General features: G+C 50.7%; 5 protein-coding genes across 5 annotated transcripts; 3 read left to right on the top strand and 2 right to left on the bottom strand.

The window, feature by feature from the left end:
• Positions 1-520: 520 nt before the first annotated feature.
• On the top strand, positions 521-1,326 carry CCOS01_10038 (macro domain-containing protein; the record flags this gene model as incomplete). The annotated part of the gene is made up of 2 exons (XM_060458195.1): positions 521-1,128; positions 1,191-1,326. 2 exons carry the CDS (start codon positions 521-523, stop codon positions 1,324-1,326), a joined length of 744 nt encoding a protein of 247 aa, XP_060311360.1.
• A 2,231-nt stretch (positions 1,327-3,557) lies between these two features.
• CCOS01_10037 (uncharacterized protein) lies at positions 3,558-5,982 on the top strand (the record flags this gene model as incomplete). Its single annotated transcript, XM_060458194.1, has 5 exons — positions 3,558-3,714; positions 3,777-3,893; positions 3,954-4,232; positions 4,289-4,490; positions 4,545-5,982. The coding sequence occupies 5 exons, from the start codon at positions 3,558-3,560 to the stop codon at positions 5,980-5,982; spliced, it is 2,193 nt and encodes a 730-aa protein (XP_060311359.1).
• Positions 5,983-6,237: 255 nt separating this feature from the next.
• Positions 6,238-9,078, bottom strand: CCOS01_10036 (uncharacterized protein; the record flags this gene model as incomplete). Its single annotated transcript, XM_060458193.1, has 4 exons — positions 6,238-6,282; positions 6,422-7,144; positions 7,367-8,579; positions 8,645-9,078. 4 exons carry the CDS (start codon positions 9,076-9,078, stop codon positions 6,238-6,240), a joined length of 2,415 nt encoding a protein of 804 aa, XP_060311358.1.
• A 588-nt stretch (positions 9,079-9,666) lies between these two features.
• Positions 9,667-10,212, bottom strand: CCOS01_10035 (uncharacterized protein; the record flags this gene model as incomplete). The annotated part of the gene is made up of 2 exons (XM_060458192.1): positions 9,667-10,081; positions 10,151-10,212. The coding sequence occupies 2 exons, from the start codon at positions 10,210-10,212 to the stop codon at positions 9,667-9,669; spliced, it is 477 nt and encodes a 158-aa protein (XP_060311357.1).
• Positions 10,213-12,462: 2,250 nt separating this feature from the next.
• On the top strand, positions 12,463-13,342 carry CCOS01_10034 (uncharacterized protein; the record flags this gene model as incomplete). Its single annotated transcript, XM_060458191.1, has 2 exons — positions 12,463-12,674; positions 12,781-13,342. The coding sequence occupies 2 exons, from the start codon at positions 12,463-12,465 to the stop codon at positions 13,340-13,342; spliced, it is 774 nt and encodes a 257-aa protein (XP_060311356.1).
• Positions 13,343-13,381: the final 39 nt, after the last annotated feature.

The raw sequence follows: 13,381 nt of genomic DNA, 5'->3' as shown, positions 1-13,381 counted from the left end.
TATCTTATCGGTCAGATTGGCTTCCGATAAGGCACCTCGAAGGACTCGAGTTTGCTGCGTTTTCAAGAATGGAAGCTTCCAAAATGCCTTGATGGCAAGCTATAAACTCTTTCGCCTTCGAGGTAAAGAGTCATTTCTATTGAATCATGAATAGTAGAATTCATCATTTCACACTCTCGACTTCCCGGCATTCTAGGGAAGCAATTCCTCAAAGATACCTAGGTACCTACCTACAGGGGCGAAGGGCACGTACCTTACTGCCCCTGCGATAACAGTGCGATAAGCTGCCAAAAGCTCGACAATTGGACCAACCTGAAAGACCAAGCTCCCATTGAGCTCGGAATAGCGCGGGGTCTTTCGTCATGGGCTCCCACCTCTCCTGCTTCCAGTCGGCTGCTTCTTTGTCACCAACACCTCAAAAGCAGCCCGCCGCGCCCGCTCCTAACCTGCCAAATCATCGACACCAAACCCGAATAAGCAACCTTGAAGCTCGCCTATGCCAATCCGACAAGCAGTCAAAATGGTCACCACCGCCGACATCCCCACCGTTGAGCTCCTCTACAAGATCGGCCAGGTCCATGCCAACCCGAAGGCCATCTTCCCCCACAATGCGTCGCATAACCAAAAAGTCGCCGTTGTTCGAGGCGACATCACCACCCTCGCCGTCGATGCGATTGTCAATGCCGCGAATAAGAGTCTTCTCGGAGGAGGCGGCGTCGACGGCGCGATCCACCGCGCAGCCGGCCGGGGACTGCTCCAGGAGTGCAAGACCCTGAACGGATGCGCCACCGGTTCCGCCAAGATCACGGGCGCCTACAACCTCCCCAGCAAGAAGATTATCCACGCCGTCGGCCCAATCTACGACGAGCTCAATCCCGACGACTCCGAAGCGAAGCTTGCGGGTTGCTACAGCACCAGCTTGAAGCTTGCGGTTCAGAATGGCTGTCGCAGCATCGCTTTCAGCGCGCTGAGCACCGGCATATACGGTTACCCGAGCACGGAGGCGGCTCCTGTTGCTGTCGAGGTTGTCAGAGAGTTCCTTGACGGAGAGGATGGCGATAAGTTGGACAAGATTGTCTTTTGCACCTTTGAGATGAAGGACGTCAGAGCCTACAACGAGACCCTTCCGTATGTTCAGACCTCAAAACTCCTTCGCACAGTAACATGTCTTGCTAACATTCGTTCAATAGTTTCTTCTTCCCTCCCGACGACCAGCCAGCCACCAAGGAGAAGACCGAGGCCAGCCCTTCCAAGAAGGAAACAGAAGAGGCGAAAGCTATCGCGGCTGAGTTGCCTAGCGTTCCCAAGTCTGACCCTTCTCAGTAAGCGACGTTCACGCCGAAACACACCTGCAGTTGGCCGTCGCGTCACTGCTCATGATACTACGACTGGACACCATGATGGCTTAGGGAGTTTATGGAATTATACCAGGAAAAAGCGAGCCGCTTAATATACCACCATGCATCGATACAGAATGACTATGACAATAGAGTTTGGGGGCCTTTTTTGGCAACTATGATCGACCTCGAACTTTCTTTGGGTTCCTTCCTTCCCTGCAAACCTTCGTATCCCGTCGGTCGAATACTCAAATTGCCCACGTGACCCACGTAAATCCAACTTCAATGTCAAAGAAACATACGATAGAGCTCCCGGTTCATAATTATTCCATCTTCCATATTGGATTAGCAAGATGCACCATGCTTGTCCTGCATCGAGGGATTCCTACAGTTGCGAGGTCAAAAGCTGCCCATAGAAAGATTGAAAATTGTGAGTTGCGTGGTTCCACAAGAAACTTTGACTTGCCTAGTGCTTTTCTTTATTCGACCCGTCCAGCATGGAGACACTCGTTTCTTTTACTAATGATGAAGCAGGCAAGTCTGAATGTCAACCAAGGTAGAGAGTGCAAAGAAGTCCATTTGAATAATACTGCTCAAAACCTACTATTTGTTAAGTGATTAGGAAAATGTGTAAAATGGGAGCAGGTCATTCGAACGCATCTTGCCCTATTATATTTGATGCTGGCGAACATCATAAGTGTTGTAATTGAGCCCGAATTTATTTTCGCCCTTCTGAGTATGCATCATGTGATACATTAGGCATGATCGACCTTCACTACCCATTGAGTTCTAGAAACACTCGAGCGAGCGTAGTTGGCCTTGGGTATTTGGTACCATTGTTCATTTGAGGACACCCATCATCGACTACAATCGGAACAAGAGTCAAACTAGGGTCTCAAACACTAGCTTCTTTGAGTTTAAACCGCCGTTAATTGAGAGGACTTTTGTCTTTGACCTGATTCGATTTGATGCATGTCACGAGGAAACATTTACGAAATAGTCTAAGGCACAGGTAGGCAGCAGCTGAGAGGTCACATGCAGATTGCATCTATGCCAATGATACCTTTTGGCATGCCTCGACGCTGTGCGATTGTTTTGACAACAGAAATGCCAACAGAATTCGATGAAGGCCTGAATCAAACAAAATGACATGGACAAGAACAGGGTGGGGAATGCCCAGATATGCTCCCCATTATCGCGTGGCCGGGCCGAGAGCATCGCCAGGCACAGATGAGATGATGAGATCACCCTTGACCGTTGCCAATGGTGTGAATTGCGACACTGACACGGCACTTGTTTGCCGCGGGACCAGGGACCTTTGCCTACCGGTCTAACCTATCTTCAGCAGGTGTTATTCCCATGTGCCCCCGCAACCCGGAACTAGAGCGAAAAAAAAGTTCTTATGCTGACCAAAGGTCCCAACGGTCTACAGACCAACGGGCCAACGGTAACGGTAGGATATCACCCCTAATTTGAGAGATAAGGCGAGCGCTGTCGATCTTTGTCTTTTCGTGCTAATAACAAGGTAGCTTCCCGTCTCGCAGCTCGTAACCCCCCATCCGTCGCGCGTAAACCCCTCTACCTTTTTTGAACTTTGGGCATAGGAATTGTCAGACTCTTCGAGTCTTAGTCAGGTGGGTGACTAAGACTGACTCGAGCTCGTAAGTCGAGTCTCTAAGAGGCCCTACAGCTTCTTAGACTCGACTCAGACCCGGAGTAACGGACTTCGAAATTCATCTTTAGTCAACGACTTTCCAACTTCGGTCGCGTCCAATATCGGTAGGAAAACGAGTGAGGCACTGCTCCCCGACCTACCGCCGCTCGGGTGCAGATATGCAGGCCAAGAGTTGCGGCAACTGGGGTCGCGCCCCAGTCTTGTGGTAACCTCGTACATGCGACCTGCCATCTTGAGCTAGCTCCTCCTGTGATGAGAGCAATACAAGCTCATGCGATTGGGATGAACGCCCACTCGACATCCGATGGTGACATCGACAGTCTCCAGAAAACGACAACGGGTTGCCCCTCGGGTCGATTGTCGTTGAGAAGTGGATGACGACTACAATGGGGGTCTTCCTCGACTGCCAGACCAGAGTGGTATAAGAGACGCGCCGCCGCAGTCTGCGGGCGGTCGGGGATGCGTCTGTCGAGCTTGAGATTGCAGCCCAGCTTTCGACTCGATAGCCAAAAGTTGTGTCGTGTTACTCTCGTTGAATAGGCAAGATGCGCAGCTCCTCAATTGCCGTGCCGGCTTTGCTGGCCAGCGCAGCTGATCTCGCTGTCGCGCAGTTCCCCAACTCGACGGTCCCCGGCAACAGCTCTGAGCCTTGTGCTGCCGTGAGCGCTGCTTGGGCTTCGCAGCATGCGCGTGCTCCTACAGGTACTTGGAATCCCGACAATGAGATGTCCCATTGACGTAGACTGACAATGGTGATGCTGTAGTTGTCCCGACTGTACCGGCTCAGTTGGCCTACGACTGCCTCAACTCCGTCCCTCTCGGAAAGGAGGCAGCCATTGAGCTTGTGGACTCTCTGTTCCCATACCTCGAGTGGCAGAGTGGTAAGTCCACACCGAATGATTTTGTTGAAATCTCTGAACCCTGAACTAACCTGGCTCTAGACGCTGCTTACAAGGCAGATCCCCCACCAGAGTACGACTTCCCGGCCTACGACCTCTTCGCAGCCGCCTCGAGCATCAGACAGAACTTGGTCGACGATGTTTACACCAGCGAATACGCCTTCCAGTCTGCTCTCTACGAGGAAGTGTTCGGTCCTGGTCACGACGGCCACTTCGTGTACTACCCCGACTTGCTCACGGCGGTGTTTGAGTGGACCCGTCAGCGGGGCTTGGTCTCCATTAGCGAGGATGGCTCATCTCTGCCAGTGATCAAGATCTACGGTACGTTCTGACTCGACGATGGTGAATCTATGAAGGTTATTCTAACTCTTCTCTAGAGGAGGTCATCTCTACGCCCGAGACTGCGTCCGCAGTCAAGCTCATCAACGGCATCGAGGCTTCCAAGTTTCTCGAGGACACCGTCAACAAAGCCAACTGGAACCGTGATGCTAACTCCGCCTACAACTCCATGTTCTTTGAGAAGTCTGGACAGGCCACCGGAATTGGCAACGGCTACTTCAGCTCTGGCGGTCGTGTCAGGTATGTTGGATGCGTCAACAACGAGTTGGTGGAACGTACTAACATGATTAATAGATACATCTACCAAGGCGCCAACACGACTCTCACTTTCGAGAACGGCACCGAGGTCACCTTCGAGAATCATGCACGGGTTAAGAAGGATCTCACCGGCATTGTAGACGGCCCCTCCTTTTACGCCAAGTTCTGCAACCCTCTCAGCCCGGCCTCCGGCACCCCGTCCGGCACCTCCCCTTCCAATGCCTCCACCCCTATCCTTCCAGGTTACCCTGAACCCATCGTCACCACCAGCGACGGCGTTGTGTCCGGCTACTACCTCGAGGGCGAAGGTTTCGAGGACGTTGCCGTCATTGTCCTGACCGCCTTCGAGAACGAGAGCCCTGCCGAGTTCCAAAAGGTCGCCCAGGATTTCTACACCGCCGCCCTCTCCGCCGGCAAGACCAAGCTCGTCATCGACTTCCAGCAAAACGGCGGCGGCTACATCCTCCAGGGCTATGATTTCTTCCGCCAGCTGTTTCCCGAGACAGACCAAGATGGCTTCTCCCGCTGGAAGGAGAGCGACGGCTTCGTTGCCGCGGCCCAGATTGTCTCCGACATTGTGGCTGATGTGGACATCTACACCAGCGATGATGAGAACCTGATTTCTCTGGCTGAGAGCTGGTTCAACTGGCGCTACGACTACAACCTCACCAACCAGCCCTTCACCTCCTACGAGGACAAGTTCGCGCCCCAGATTTTCCAGAACACCTCCTACACGGACCTCATGCGCTGGAACCTCAACGATCCGCTGACTACCACCAACGCCACCTTCGGTCTTGGTATCGAGATCCACGGGTACGGCAACCTCACCGGCCTTCCCCAGCCCTTCGCCGCTGAGAACATTATCATCCTCTACGACGGTGTCTGCGCTTCTACCTGCACTCTGGCCTCCGAGTTCCTCCGCCTCCACGGCGGCGTCAAGTCCGTCGCTTTCGGCGGTCTCCCTGTTGAGGGACCCATTGAGGGTGTCGGCGGCATCAAGGGCTCTCAGGTCCTCGACTGGAGCAACATATACGGCTACACCGAGTTCCTCCTTCCCTACGCCTCCACTGACGAGCAAAAGGCCGCTTTTGCTCGCTACACCGACCTGCCCTTGAACCGCAGTCTCGCGGCTGCCGTCAACGTCCGCGATCAGATCCTGAGGGACAACGTGGATGATGGTATCCCTGCGCAGTACGTCCGCGAGGAGGCCGACTGCCGTCTCTACTGGACTCTGCCCATGATCAAGGACGTCACCGAGATCTGGAAGGCTACTGCAAACGCTGCGTTCAACGGTGGAAAGTGTGCTTACGGAGGCATTGATAAGCGCGATGTTTCTGCCAAGGCGGCTGTCAAGCGCAGCGAATACTTGGCTGCTTCGAGCCTCAAGGAGAGGGCTGCTCCTGTCCGCCGTGATGAATCGGTCACCAACGACCGTTTCTGGCAGGACAAATATTTGTTGAAGGCTATTGACTAAGGTATCCATATCGAGGGAGAGTAGAGCTTCTGAGTCTAGATAGAGTGGCGCGAATGCCTGAAAATTCAATGTATTAAGATTAATCGACTACCTTACTTAAAGCTTGGTAAGTAGCATGGTTACAGAAGCGTCATGAAAAACGCATGCCACATGAAAATTTCCGAACTGTTGTTTTCCATCGACGTTTGCTCATTTTCTCCCGTGTTCCTTCCCTTCGATTATGCTCAGCCTCTATGGGAAGATTCGCCCGTCGCTTTACGTCAGGCGGAAATGACTTCTCAAGATTCGACAGCTCCTCTTCTGTAAAGTAGTCAAGCAGCCGGAGCCTTTCCATTGTATCCTCTGCGGTTGCTTCTGTCTGATTTCCATCTCCAATGGCACTAAGATGCCTGGGAATGCTATGTATTACTGCGCCGTGTTCTATCAACAGCTTACAAACCTGAAAGGCATTCTTCAGCTGCGTTGAGGAAGAGTCATTCTGACTCAATCTAACAATAAAAGCCTTGAACTGGACAGACAAGATATCCTCATAGTTTTCGGTACCCATCCAGCGAAGGAAATTTCGTAGTAGTTGCAAATCCACGGATTGTGTCGAGACCACCTCTGGAGGGTCGCTGGCGCCTATGTGCACTGATCCTGTCATGATACTGTGCAGTGCAAGATGCACCAAAGCATCGGGCTTTGCAAAGTCTGACTCCTCGGACTTTAGTGAGAGAAATATCCTGGCCCAAATTTGAGAAGCCACTTCGCGAAGTCCCTCTACTATTATAATGTTGGCGTCACCTAACCAAATGTACTCACAGAGATCCAGGAGCCAGGCACCAGACTCCTCAATGTCGTGTGTATCGGCTTCCTCAATTGTGCGTAAGGACCTGAATGTGAAATCCTTCTTGACACCTGGTGACGCGTTACTGAGCCCAACTTCCAGGTAAGACTTCGCAAGCCAAAAGCGTTGGTGTTCAAGGGGCGAGCGCCACTGATCACCGCTGGATTGCTGAAGGAATTCGACGACTGTTCGATGAAGAAATCCAATTCTTGAGCCGAAAGTGGGTGTTCCATCCACTTCCCAACACTGGATCAAGTCGCAACATTGTGCTAAGACGTTCTCCTTCTTTCTCAAAACTTTCTGGGCAAATTCAGGGCTGTCGTCAATCTCTTGGGACTGTAGTTGGACAAGAGACCGTCCCGTGATACAACCGCTTTCTGATCTAGCATCAGCCTCTCTGTCCTGTTGATGATTTATCTGCAAAAATGGCAGGGTCCAACTTTCTCTCAACGGGGGTCTGGTTCTTGAACCCATGGTCCTCGTTTGCCTTTGAGCCCCAGCATCGCTATGTTTCAATCGCATTTCCTTCATGTACGTATCGAAGGACAAAAAGCATACTGCGGGAATGGCCGTGTCCGCAACAAGTAGCATGGAAAATGTGACAGATACGGCATCCCTGTACACGCGATCAATGGAGCTTAACATGCGCCGAAAGTATTTGTCAAGATCAGAAGGCAATTCCGAAAGTCTTTCGCGTAGCGTGCCAATGTCATCGTCGTTCTCCATTCCACGCAACAGCGACTTGATAACCAGTGAAACCCAGAAGAAGACACCTTCTGACTTGCGCAAGATAGACTCAATGAGTTCAATGGCTTCAGACTCATGGCTTCTGAGCAAAGACTGATAGTGTTGATGTTGACCCAGAGCATCTCGCACGTATGTCGCCATATCGTCAGCTGTCAGTTGGTCCATGTGGATGCGAGTAGACGAATTCCCCAGATATTTTGTGAACACTGGCCACGGCCGGCTTGCGCAGCAGATTTTGATATCCGGTGATTGTGCGACATCCTTGAGGAATTTCATCAGATCCTCGGGTTCGCCCTTGTATTCATCGAGGCCGTCAATGAATATCAAGATGCGATATTTTAGTGACTGCATTGCCCCGAGACGTTTGAAACCATTTGACAAGTCTTCAATCGTCCACGGATCAAGATCCGCGATTGAACCCTCGTATCTCTCTGGAAAGACGTCATGAATAATGTCCGGGCACTGCATCATAATCTGAAATAGCAGCGCTCTAAGGAGGCCTTCCTGAGAGCTCTGTAGACCGGATCTAATGCCCCAGAAAAAATGGCTGGCAACGATGAGTTTCTTGTTGTCTGCCCAAGCTCGTGCGAGTGCTGCAGTATGTTCATGTCCAGAAATCAACTTCATCAAAGTTGATTTTCCAGACCCCGGTTTTCCCGTAATCCAAAAGATGCCTCGTGAGCTCTGGAGCCAGGACGCGAAGTTGACATCTGCGCTCTCTTCAAAGATCCATTCGAATGTGTCCCCATAAGCCTTGGGTATTTCGATTCTTCGTTCAATCATTTCCGGAAATCTGAGGCTTTTAAGAATCTCTCGGATCTTGCCCTGGTGTTTCACTTCTTCCGCAAGTTTTTTTAGGTTTGTGGCAAGTTCCTCGAGTTCATTCGTCAATGGTGCCGTTGACTTGATAAGCATGCCAACGTCTTCTGACAATTTTGCAAGCTTAGCGTCTGTGGCAGTATTCCAAGCTGCTGAAGCATCGCCCAGAGAATATAAGTATTCTGAAGTAGAACGGCAGTATTCACTGTACATTGGTCAGCAGTGTGTACATTACTTTCTTTCACTATCCGTTGGTAAGTAAATACTTACTGCAGTATGTGCTGAAGCTTCTCAAAAATCTTCTTTTTGATGTCATTCAGGTTGTGTTGAATTTCGTTGATCTTTCTCTGCTTCCAACGGGCTTTCATCGTGACTTTGACCTTTTTCATCCACCTCGGGCGTCGATTGTTGTTGTCGATCACCAGCCCTCTCACCTCTCGAAGAAGGTCTTGCGAACCTTTGACACAAATTTCGAGGAGGCTAGACATCTCCGCATCATCTTGGATCTTAACATCGGCTTGCAACTGACCGCAGCTGCGTTCCAGACTACGAGCCATTTCTTCCAATTCGGCTGTCTGCGGTAATATGCCATCTTCGGTGATGCTGCGATACGTTTCAATTACCGAGATCGAAATTTTGAATCCAAACTCGACAAATTGAACAATGTTGGCCGCAATGCCGAGCGCTTCGAACCCTACCGGCATGATGAGGGTCCTCGGAGCAGTTCCGGTAAGATGCTCCGGAACTTCGAAATGCCAGCAATTACAATAGACAATTGCTGGCTGAAGACGAAAAATGAAGATTTAGAGGGAAAAGTGCGCCTTTCTCTGGGCGCAGCGATATATAAGACAGGCTGACAGCTACAACCTGCTCAGTTTTGGAATTGTCTTAGTCAGACACACCCTCAGTCGCCGCCACCACTCTCTGCGCCGCCACCGCCGTCTGCGCAGTCTTCGTTCCTCACGCATGCCGCTCGCTCAATTGGGTCTTTTTGGGCGCAATAGCGTACTTATTTGATATGAAAGTGCAATTTGGAAGGGGCGAAGGCCACGGTGTCCAGATTTCGCCACTTGAATCTTGATGCATCGTCATAGATCGGGCTGCCTCAGTTCATACGTCGAAGGTAATGTATGGTAATCAGGAGAGGAAAAGAATCAGAAGGTCAAAAGGGGGCAAACAGGTACTGACATGGAGCAATGGGAAGACAAACGCGCACATTGGATACCAAATTTGGAACTAGCACTTCGATGACAAAGCTCGTTGATCACCTCCGGTGTCTTCATAGACTTTCCTTAGTCCAGCCTCTTCCACCAAAGCTCTCCGCGATTGCTGCCGTCTCGTTGTGAAGAGATGCGCAGAATCTTTCCATTCTCATAGAGTGTGTAGTTGCGCGCTTGGCTGCCCCCGGCCATAGATGGGACGTTGGCGACGGTCAAGGGTCCGTGGATGACTTGGCCAAAGGTTGCGTTCGCGGGGAATGCGTCGCTGATTCTGAGCGGCCCGGCATAACCGATGCTGTGCTTGCCAACAAGGGCCCAATCGGCGTCTGACTGTGAATCTTCGAAGGGAAATGTCAGGTTTGCGGGTCGGTCTTCGGGGTCTGTTGATGTGATCGTTGCCGACATGAAGCCGGACTTGCTGTAGGAGAGGATGCCGACGGGGTTGGAACCGTATGTTCTGTCTGGCACAGCTACTCCATCACGTGTGCTACACAAGTCAAGTGTTAGATCTTGATCAATCCTGTAGTTTGAACCAGCACATTCGAAGTCAACTTACGCTGAGGTGTTGAGAAGCTGGTATGTTCCCGCCAATATGGCGAGGATCTCCGTAGGCTGCATTTTGACGTGTAAATAAGGTAGTTTCTTCAAGGGCGATCAAATGAACTAGCTCAAACGGCCTCGGTAGTTATTTGAGAGAACGAAGGAAAAGGGTCTTTAAGTGATCAACTGCCATCGGAAGGAACACCGTCCGTCTACAGCTTAAAGGGCTCGCCCAAATCCAAACATGTCCGCCTCTGCACGTCCATCCGCGCGGGTTTGCCCCGAAAGGGTGTGCTTCAAGCGGTTACGTGATAGGTCACGACATCTCAAAAAGCCGTTTCTTCGGAGGCTTGAAGCAAGGGTCTCCAAGCAACTTTAATCAACCTGCTCAGGCACGCAGTCTTCATGCCATGGATTTGGAAGTGGATCGCGTGCCAAGCAATTAAACTTACGGGAATTCCCTGGGGTGCCCCCTCTACCCAAAGGTCCAGAGGCTGTGGGAGCGCTGAAAGCACCTTCCTTCGCTATCGCCATGGGTGCTAAGCGAGCAGCGGGACTGACTCGCAGATTGATGAAAAGGGTCTTTTCGCCGAGATGATGGCGAGGAAAGGGGTGGCGCGCGGCTTGAGAATGCTGTTCCGAGTTTTCACGATGGAAAAACGACGCAAGAAACGCTTCGTTTCGTCCAAAGTTCCTTCTTTCTTGGCCTTTGAAGGCTGTGTTAACTTTGAAGAACGGATTAACAGGGAGAAGTTGGGGAAATTGAACCAAAGAGCTGGAGATTTGGCTTGGCCTAGCTTGGCAACTTGGCGTAATGGAACTGTCACCGGGCGATTGTGGGGGACGTCGTGCGGGGTACTTCTTTAGTTACATTCTTATTTCGAAGAAAAGCTGAAGCCCTTGATTGATTATTACTGAACCCGACCACTCCGGAGAAGAAGCTCGAAGGTGGCCTAAGAAGGTTATGAGCCCCGAAAGCTACCCGGTCTCGGTGGAACGGATGAACCGGAAGGCGACCTGCCAAGTTTAGCAACGTACCCCTGGAGAACATGTCACGAGAATGTTAATTCCTCGCCTATCCCGTGAGGGGTCACACAAAGTGGAGGGGGGTGCACTACTTATTTTGTTACGATATTGATGAAAGACGACTCAGCTGAGCACATCAGCAAGCACATAAAGCTGAGAATTTGCCGATGGGTATAACTAATCTGGGAAAGACCAGAGGGGCTGGACCATCTTTCTAGTACTCGCACTCAAAGCACGTGATAAATGCGTGCAGTCGAAGTTCCCAGGGCTATCATACCTGAAGTACGGGGAACACCGCAGGAAGTTAACCCAAGTTCTGGGTGTCGATATTGGGCTGACGTTTGGTAACGTGTTGAGGATCAACTTCGCAGTTCTGAAGGCAACGATACACCTTAGATCTAGCTAACTTCATATCGCGCAACAACCTTACATATTGCCGCCGAATCAACATTCAAGTAGGGCTTGTATTGGGTCCAGGAATTTCATCGCATCTTAAATCCCAGCAGTACTTGGCTTTTTGTCTGATATGCCCACTCTCAAAATCACCTTTTGCGAGAAAGCTATCGCTGCAAGGCTTTGAGATGGTGACCCATGTAATACGGGAAAAGGACGGCGGAAAGTTAATGACTTGATCGTAGCAATAGGTGCTGAATGACTTGAGGACCACTTGAAAAACCAAGTATGGTCAAGGAAGCAAGGTGTGCGGGAATTCAAGACTCTCAGCATACATGTTGCGGCTCCTTGCGCGCATGGCAGAGCCCAAAATTCCAATCCCGAATGCGCATCATGACGGTAAGAGGGACAATGACATGAAGTCGCAAGACCACCTTGATGGATCTCACACTCAGATCCTCTGAAGATCAAAAGGCTTGGATGACGGATAGCGCTTATGGTTTTGCTACGTTAGATCGTTGCTAGTCGCAGTGATCAATTCCGCACCGTATCTAGTCTCACAATGATTGGATAGTAGGGCACGCCCAGCGGCTATTGACATCAGAGACTTATACACAGCCGAAGACTCAACTTGGCAGTCAGATTTTAGAGTAAAGCTCTTCTAGAATGAGACAACGTCGTCGATTCTGCTCAAGTAAAACTCCGAACGTAGTTAGGCCCGGGCGGGTAGTGTCAATTTGAGGTGCTGATCTTGAGATCAGCTTCGCATAATATTAGCGTCCCGGAACCCTCAAACAATTTTTCATCTTTCCATTTTCAAATGATAAATCGTTTATTCCGAAAAATAACACGACTTTCCAAGCGTTTTCAACTCACCCAACCGATATCAATTCGCCAACATTAGACACAATGCCGTCCCCTCGGCTATTTGCAGCCGTCGGTGCAGCTTTGCTCGTTGCTTCCTTCGGGCTTCTTCTTACCACTTGCATATCTGTCCCCAACACAAGTTTGTCAATCTTCACATTAGAGGCGACCAGACGTGGAGCAGGTGGGTCAATTGGACCATCTATTGTTCTTGACTTCGGGCTTTGGGGTTGGTGTCAAGCAACGGCTGCCACATGGTAAGTCACGAGCGTGACACCCCACCTTGTAATAGTTCAGTATGATAAGATTTATACGAACTATCTGAGAGAAGATCGCAGTACTCACACATCATGTTCTATCTAGGCCAAGATACCCACAGGGATGTCTTAGAGTCGGAGGCTCGGCGGGCTATGATCCAGCCGCCATTATCCGTCCCATGATCATCGGGTTTCCCTCCTCGATAGAAAGCAGAGGAATGCGCGACTTGACACTAGGATTCCCATTGCCTGCTGTTGCCACTGCTACATCTGGACTGGGTCTTCTTTCTGCACTTGCCAGCCTTGTCAAACTCAACCGTCTCACAACCTTGGCCAGCGCGATTCTTGCGATTTTATCATTCATATTCGCCATATCGGCGCTTGGCTGCATTTTCTCACTGTTCGAGGAAATAAGAAAAGAGTTGCCGAGAAGTACAGATTTGCGGTTGGCTACGAACGTACGAAACTTGCACGATATCTCAACGAAATACGGGGCTTGTTCTTGGACTTTAGTTGCTGCTTGTGCCATGTTATTGTTGAGCGCAGCAGTTTTCATGTTTGCGTGGCTAGCTGAAGTGCGACAGACCCGACAGAAAGTCAGTGATGATAGCAGAGAAAAAGCCAGCTACTCGCCATCAGAGGGCAGATCATCGGGGGTGGGATCTTGAATGTTCGCGATATGCGAGAAAAAGGCGTCGCTGTCAGAT

This window comes from Colletotrichum costaricense (assembly GCF_030867565.1).
Source record: "Colletotrichum costaricense strain IMI 309622 chromosome Unknown Scaffold_10.1, whole genome shotgun sequence".
In the NCBI taxonomy this organism is placed as follows: Eukaryota; Fungi; Ascomycota; class Sordariomycetes; order Glomerellales; family Glomerellaceae; genus Colletotrichum; species Colletotrichum costaricense.
Note: the sequence above shows the minus strand (reverse complement) of the source record. Positions and strands in the feature narration are given on the sequence as shown.